This window comes from Porites lutea, chromosome 6 (genome assembly GCF_958299795.1).
Source record: "Porites lutea chromosome 6, jaPorLute2.1, whole genome shotgun sequence".
NCBI lineage: Eukaryota > Metazoa > Cnidaria > Anthozoa > Scleractinia > Poritidae > Porites > Porites lutea.
In genome coordinates, this window is record NC_133206.1 from 28,192,488 (window position 1) to 28,200,695 (window position 8,208).

At 40.7% G+C, this 8,208-nt stretch overlaps 1 protein-coding gene across 1 annotated transcript; it reads right to left on the bottom strand.

Annotated features, from left to right (window-relative positions):
- Positions 1-461: 461 nt before the first annotated feature.
- Positions 462-8,204, bottom strand: LOC140940397 (calcium-regulated heat-stable protein 1-like). The gene is made up of 4 exons (XM_073389367.1): positions 8,075-8,204; positions 7,643-7,854; positions 4,396-4,518; positions 462-3,827 (listed from the first exon to the last, which is right to left on the bottom strand). Exons 2-4 carry the CDS (start codon positions 7,846-7,848, stop codon positions 3,674-3,676), a joined length of 483 nt encoding a protein of 160 aa, XP_073245468.1. The 5' UTR covers positions 7,849-7,854; positions 8,075-8,204; the 3' UTR covers positions 462-3,673.
- Positions 8,205-8,208: the final 4 nt, after the last annotated feature.

Sequence of the window (8,208 nt, forward strand, 5' to 3'; positions counted from 1 at the left end):
GGTTCTTGTATAGAGGGGGCCTAACTGGCGACTTTTAGCCTAACAGGTTCTTGAAAACTAGGTTCTTACTCGCGGGTTTTCACTGTAGTCATTTCATTTTGGACCCAATTACAAATCCATAGAGGCTCATTATTTAGGATACCGTAAAATTCCGAAAACAAGCCCCGGGGCTTAAATTTTTTCAAGGCCCCTTTTGAGGGGCTTATTTTTGGAGGGGCTTATCTACGGAGGGAATTTGCGTTTCAAAATCGATTGGGCTATAGTTGGAAGAAAATATATCGTTTTTGCTTTGTTTTACTTTGTATTTGAGGGCAATTGTCTAAGTTCAAGCCCCCGGGGGGTTTATATTTGGAGGGGCGTTTTTGACGGAGGGCTTACACATGGAGGGGCTTATTTTCGGAATTTTACGGTATCTGGCTTGAGGATAAAAGACATAGAGGGATCAAAAACAGGAAAGAAAACATATTAAAAAATTTCTTTTGCTCAATACTGATTCATTGAGTGAATATAACATGGAACTTTTCATATAATCTATAATAAACCACTACCCTGTATTAGAATTCTCGTTCCAACAAGACAATACTAAAAAGGCTTTAATTAAAGCAAAGTGTACGTGCAAATATATTAAGTTAAGGTAAATGTTCTTGGAACAAGAACCAATGCATTGTCCCGTGCAAGGTAATTCAAAATCAATTCTGGGATGCGAGAATTTTTTGTACTGGATTCAGTGGACTACAAGTGACACGCCGTGACGGCTCAGCGTTCCAGTTTTATTAGACTGGATTTTGAAGTGGAGTATTTTGGATTCCAGAGCCGAAATGTTTGGAAGATGAGCGGAAGGTTTGGTATCAGTAATGAAACGTTCTTGGATTACCTAAACAGTCTGGATACCATGCTGTGGATTCCGGATCCCTTCTCATATATAAGCGGGATTCCACGAATTCCTTGAGCTCAATTCCGAATTCCAAATCCCAGGATTCCATTATATACCACAAGTAAAAATTTCCCAGATTCCGGATTTCCGGCTGATTACCTCACACGGGGGGATACCTTGCATGGGAAAGAACACCGACCGACTGTCACTAAAAGGTAACAGTCCCCCCCCCCCCCTAACATCACCAAGTAACTGTACATAAACATATTGACGCCATATCAATCAACTATACAAGGCAGTGAAACGGGTAGGTTTGGGTACATTCCCCAAATTGGTGGTCTTGTTGCAAGAGAGGTCAAGCTGATAATAGGTAACCTTGCCAAAAATAGGGAGCTTTAGCAATGACGACGGCGACGGCAACGAGAACGTCAAAAAAAGTAAGAGGTTAATGAAGCAAAACAACAACTTTGCACGTGCATCACACTTTTTATACATTTCTTTACACGACTATACGACGTGAAAATGCCCAATTTCACGTTTTATAGAGGACGTAAACAAGCGACGACGATTTTTTTTTCTCTTTCTCTTTCTAAACTGAACTTCTAAACTGAAGGCGGTCCCCCATTTGACATTTTGAGCGAACTGGAATAAACGCGAAAAAGTGTGAAAAAACGTGAATTCATTTTTAAAGTGATGTTCCCGCCGCCTTCGCCGCCGTCGATGCTAAGCTCCCTAATATGGAGTTTGAGGCAACGAGAACGCTTAAAAGTAAGAGAAGGTCTCTGCGCGTGTAATATACAGTTACTTTTTGGTACATTTTAGAGCAGCACCTACAAAACCGTACGACAAAAAAATTTTCAAAGCCAGGTTTCATCTTATCTGTAACGGTCTGCGACACTATCGGAAGCTTTCTACATCGGACGTATCACAGGTCCTACACCACAACAAAATATATTCATTCATTTTAGCGATCGCAGACAAACAAAATTTGTTTGAGTTGATTTTGATGCGAAAATAACGCCTAGCATTGATTTACCTCAAGTTCGACAGGACGATACGAAAAACGACAAGCTTTTTTAACAGAAACAAGTGTGTCGTCGACAAGTCACAGATCATGGCGCAGTGACGCAAAGGTAGGGAAAGTAGAACCAGATTCAACTATTTCGATCGCGCCCACACCATGCGCCATCGACCATCGCAGACACTGCAACCAAAATGTTTTCATATTTCTTTGATGTGTCGAAGAAGACCGCTTCAGACCACCGTAGACAAAATTACAGATCATACGGAAACCAGGCTTAGTTCAACGTCTTATGGGCGACGCAGCCACAAGACGACGAACTTTTCTATCTCTTTCTCAGTGAACCTGGATACGGTCCCGGCCTTAGAGTTCAAGTCCAGAAAAAGGTGCCTATATTTGACAAACTGTATAGCGAGTTAGAATAATCACGATTAAGTTTGAAAGAACATCAATTTACTTTATACCTAACATAACCTTATCGTAATTTGACCTGAACAAAATGTGGCATCAGCTACTGAACATCACAGACAAAACTCACAAAGGCGCACAAAGGTTGAAGATAAAAGCGCCTACCAAAAAATGTTGATGTGATTTCTAGCACGGTCTTTTCAGTGATGCCAGTGACGCACTGAACGCAAATAACCGTGGTTTGCCATTGCGGTCACTGAAACAGCAGCATCTCAAGAGCAGTTTCTTGTGATGTTGTTTTTTGTCCGTGGCTTTTTTCCGCTGATAAATTTTTCATACTTAGTTTTTTTCATTTTTAATTTCTAACTTTTGATAAAGCAAATAACTCTAGAGCTGGTTAATAAAATGGAGTCCACCCGGCCTTTAAAAAAACTGCGTCCTACGCAATTTTCAATTTGGTCAGTGTAAACAGTGCCAAATCAAGAACGAAGTTAATGGAGACTAGAAAAAAAAAACAGTTATGGCCGGTTATTTTAAAGAAGTCTAACTTCTGGATAACATTAGGAATATATGGCTCTTCAAGTCTAATCCTAAAGTTGGCTCCCTCCACACCACTACCCCCCTACCCCACCCCCACCAAAAAAAAAAAACAAGAAAAAGAAAACGAAAGAATGGAAGGAAGAAAGGAAGCCATCAATACGCACCCCGAAAAGAATCCGATCGTTTGCATTTAAATTATCGAATAACTCACGTGACTATCCCGAACGCCCCATTTGGTCATGTGATCTTCCCTTATTTTGGAAAGGGAATGACAAAGTTTCAAAGGGCTCGTGGTTGAAGTGATCATGAATGCTCACGAAATAACTTTCCAGCATGGGAGATCAGAAGGAAAAGCTGCGAGGACAGTAATTATTGTTTACATGTTGAGCGGAGGCAGAGATGTTTCAACAGAATTCTATCTTAGTAGTTTTTCAGAGCATTTGAACCAACAAATGTTGCTATCGCATTTTTGAAAATAAGGCAAAATGACATGAGCCAACGGGCCAATCAAAACAGCCACAATGGGAATTCAAAAATTCAAACACAAACAATCGTTTTTTTAGGGTGCTAACAGTTAAATGATTTTGCTTACACGGAGTAGGATTTTAAGAAAACTACTTGAAAAGATATACCATAGTTTCAATTGAATAGTAGCACCAAAGGATTTCATCCACTTAAACGTTAGAACATCACATGTTGCCATAAAGGACTCACAGATAAAAAGGGTGAAAGAGTAAAGAGAAACTTCAAATACTAAAAATTCATATTTTAAAGCATCTACTTCTAAACATAAATCATAGTGTGCATTGACACAAGGCATGTTCATCTTATCAAGTAGAGCTACTATCCCACCATCTTTCATGGGCACCTTTCATTTCTTGAATTACCACCATTACCGCTTGCTTCTCGACATTTTTTGGCGGCAGAGGGCAGGTACGAAAGCTAACTACATCTCCTTCTTTTGGTACAAACTCCCCTTCAATACTGAAAAGAGAAAACAAAACATACAATGTAACAAACCAAAAGGCAGGTCTCTCAATCTCAACTGTTTGAAGTCCAGGGAAGGGGTGCTGTCCTGTTTTTCTTACAATAAAAATGACTTATTATCATCCTGGCCTGAGAAACCAGCCAACATTTCGTGACACAACCGGTGGTTTCCTCGCGAAATGACATCTTCGAAATGGGGGGCAGAAATTCCATGCTGATGAGATGTCACTACCCAGATCTGCGTAATGTTTCTGATTGGTTGGAATTCTTGCACTCATTTCTCAGACATCATTTTGCGAGAAAACCACCAATGGCGTCACAAAATGTCGGCTGTTTTTTCAGGCTATTACAATCCGTGATTCATCGCTTTGGAACAGGTTAATTGATGCCCAGTGAGCTCCGGGGCGACTGCTAAAACAACATATGAGTTGCCATATCATGTAACCCCTTGCACTAATAGGCCTTTGACCAATTCAGCCCCAAACTATCTAATTACAGCAAAATATTTGTGCGTGTGTGTATCTACGCCCCTGATACATGTAACATAAAAAAAATGTTCACTTACTCAGAAATGTGCACAAATATGTCTTTTCCACCATCATTTGGTGTAATGAAGCCGTGTCCTTTGTTTCGACAGAAGCTCTTGCATACCCCTAATTGCTCTGGAGATTCTGAGGCTATCCTAGATCTAAAAGAAAATATTGTTGTTCAACTCCTTGGTACAAATGGAGGTGTAGTGCCCTAGGGGGCCCAAGGGCTGCAAACGCAATGACCCTAAAGTGCTAGAAACCCGACTGGCCCACCCAATACAGCAACCCAGCCATGATTCTCCGGTTCCATGGCCCCTCCCAATAGAGCACCTGTCACACTAAAGCCCAAAGGCTCAGCTGTGGAAAACGATAATAACAAGAAAAGAAAAATAAATAACTAAAATTAACACATGTATTATAACAAAAAGAAATACAATACAAACAAAAATTGTAGAGAGGAAAATAAAATAAGAAAACAAAAAGAGGGCTGGGGCAGGGGGCAACAATGTGCTAATTTTTTGTCAGAAATTTTGTGTTTATAAGTGAGAGCCTCTCACTATCTTTTAAGGCTAATGATCCAAATCGCTTCCATTTTCTCTTAAAAGTACTTTTTCCTTTAAAATTCATCACAAAAAGCAGTTATGGACTCCTAACATGGCAAACTGGCACGCAAACAGCAAGCAATTGAAACAACACTTTGCGAAGAACTGCAAGCAAGCAACTGCGTATATAAGTCACGAGGTGCCCCTGCTAGAGACATCGGGCCACCCCTAATATAGCTGGGGAAACAGCTGACTAGCATTGCTTCGAGGTTACCTTTGCCTAAATTACATTTAGCCACATCTAAAAAACCAAACCTATAGCAATATGACCAAAGTAAGCCACACTTCGCTAAGCCAACGTAAAGGTTGCCTCAAAACCCACAATGCAACTTGACATCCATCTGGATGACATCAAGGCACCACCAACCAAACCTGATAGACTTATAGCAAAGAGACGATCACACCCCGCTTGCAATCCTTGTGGGAGTCATGTGCATTGCAAATTCCCACAAAATAATACACTTGCTTTCGTGAGGAACAAATATATTCATGGTAATCTTAGCCTGCGAGCAGACGATAACTAAACTCTGATTAGTACCGTCTGCGAAGCAGTGCAGAGATCCTTGTTCTGAACCCCCAATGGACTCAACGAATTACCGGAAGTGCGTTTCGAATTTCCCTTCAACCTGATTGGCGATCACGACAAACAAAAGAAAGGCGTTTTTTAACTGGCCAATCGTGGCGTGTACTCAAATCTGGGTACACAGCTGGAAGTCCAGAACAAGGATTTCGGCGCTGTTTCACAGACGGAGTTAACCAGAGTTTAATTTCGTCTGCGAGCAGGCTAGGTAATCTTGGCTCAAGTAATTCTTTTCTTTGTACATCCCCCACAGTTTCATTGATAGATTTCAGAGGAAAAAAATTCAAGGTGTTGAAGGTAAAAAGCAAAACATTTATTGGATGAGGTTTTTGTGATAACCAGAATAATCAAGGTTAAGGTAAGTGTTTTAAGCCAAGGCTGAAGGCCGCGGTTTGAAAGCGCTAACCTGAAGGTTGTGCTGATTTCAATCAAAGGGTGCCTAAGCCTAACTTGTGGATGACCAGGGTACTGTATTTTAGAAAAAAGCTGATAATGAACCTGCAATTAGTCTACCAGTATAATTTACAGTATATATTTGATTAACCACCCAGGGCGCTTATTAAATTTTTGGACCTTGAGAGTGGGTGCTTATTCGAGGCTGGGGGCTTGTGAAATTTTCACCATTTTCAGCAAGTGAAGTATGTTTATTTGCAACAAAACCATAAATGCTAATAACAAAACACGAAGAAGTAACAAACCAAGGTTTCTTTAAAATACACCGAAGGAAACTCCATCCTCGGGGAAGTCTCTTATTAGAATTTATTCACTCAAGTGGCTGGGGTGGGGGTGAGCATGGCTTTGACAGTTAAAGCTGTACTTTAACTCATTTTGCTGCCCTTGAAGAACATATGGCCGACAAGTGTCTCGCAAAACTGTCCAAGTCTCTTGCAGCTTGCCATTCTCGGCTTTTACATTGGGAGAATCACTTACGATTCAGCTACAGTAAATATTTCTGTTTTATTGAATAAAGAAACATTTCATTTCAGAACGATATTTCACTAAAAACCATGAGAAAAGTTGAAACATCGTGAGACTCACAGCAGAATTGTGAGCTTGGACCAGCTTCGCTTGGAGTCGAAGAGCAATTGCTGATCTTTTCTGCATCATGTTTATCGCCTGGATAAGTAAAAAAGCTTCAAAATTTCATAAACTTCTGTCTCAAAGTTGACCAAAAATTAGTTCTAATTTGAAACATTCAAAGTCCACATCAAGCCAATCGTCCAGCGACTCCTGTGAAATGTAGAAAATCAGCACACCGAGGAACATGGACAATCTACAACAGTTGTCGTTTTGACATCAGGCACTTTCGTGTGGAACTGACTGATTTACGGAAGGTGTCTACATCTGAGTGACAAATTTGCATATCACAGTGCCCACAATTACTTGTTCCTTACTTGCTCCAATGAATTTATCCCAACGAATCCACACATATAATCAATGGTACATCATACACGTAGCTTCCCCTCAATTACTTCAAATTTAGTGTTGGGATTTGAGAACCTCTTTGGGATAGGTCTATCCTATGACCGCCCTCACCCCCACCCCTCCCCTTCCCTCAGACCCATCCTAGCGGTCGTGAGTTATAAAATCTACCAACCAAAGAGCATCGCTTCTAGTAGCCATGCCCTGAATCATGTTTAAATCATATGTTGATGTATAATGTGCCATGCTAGTGTTCTTCAAAGTAAATTTGCTTATTTCTATTGGTTTCTGTTTCGCCCTGTCTTTAGTGAATTGAAAGAAATACCAAATACATTGTACAGATTAGAAAGCTTGTAAGCCAGAAAGGTCAAGGTGACATGGGCTGGCTATTACGTTGTTGAAGCTCAAACAGATAGCTTAGACAAGTTAACAGTACACATCTCGCTCAAACAAAAAGATATCTAAGACAAATTTTCTCGACAAGGGAGAACAAACAACCCACATCAGTGTTGATATTTAAACACCCTTCAAAAGGTGTTAAACGATTTGGAATTGGATCAGATTTATTACACCTGATAAATGAAAAGCTTTCCTGTTCGCCAAAAAGCGACGAGCTGAGGTTGCCTGCCATTTTGACTTGTATCCACTGACTGACCGCATTTATTGCTATGTACTCACTGTGAAGATGTCCTTGTTCGTCGAGTTGGTACGGGGCTAGGTATTTTGAAAGGGAATTTTTTACCGTGAGGCGGGGAAGCCTCAGGTGAGCCGCTGGAAGTTCGACGCTTGGTCGGCCCAGCGTGCACGACTTTAGAAGGACTTAGAGGGGGTTTCTCTCCATCTTCAACATGACTTCCGCTTTCTTCCTTCGCATCTGATGACATTTTTAACTACAAGGAACGAAAGCGAGGAAGAAATACTCAGTTTAACATTCAAAGAACTTTCTGTCAATTTTCCGTGGCGAGAAAGCCAAAATATAGGGTTGCATGACAATTCGTTTTAATACGGCTTCTAAGCGGATAATATATGCACAGACTCATAATTTGCAACATTGTTATTCGCTGATTTTCGGACATATAAAGCTGCTACTTGAAAAACACAATATCCCACCTGTTTGAAGAATTATCCCGGAGAAATAACTGAAAATTGCAACAAATTCTTTTTCGCACGGTTCCAAACACTCACCGATCCCCACGAGGAGTTGCAGTCCCTAACCCTCCTCGGTGAAATTGGGTGGACAAGAG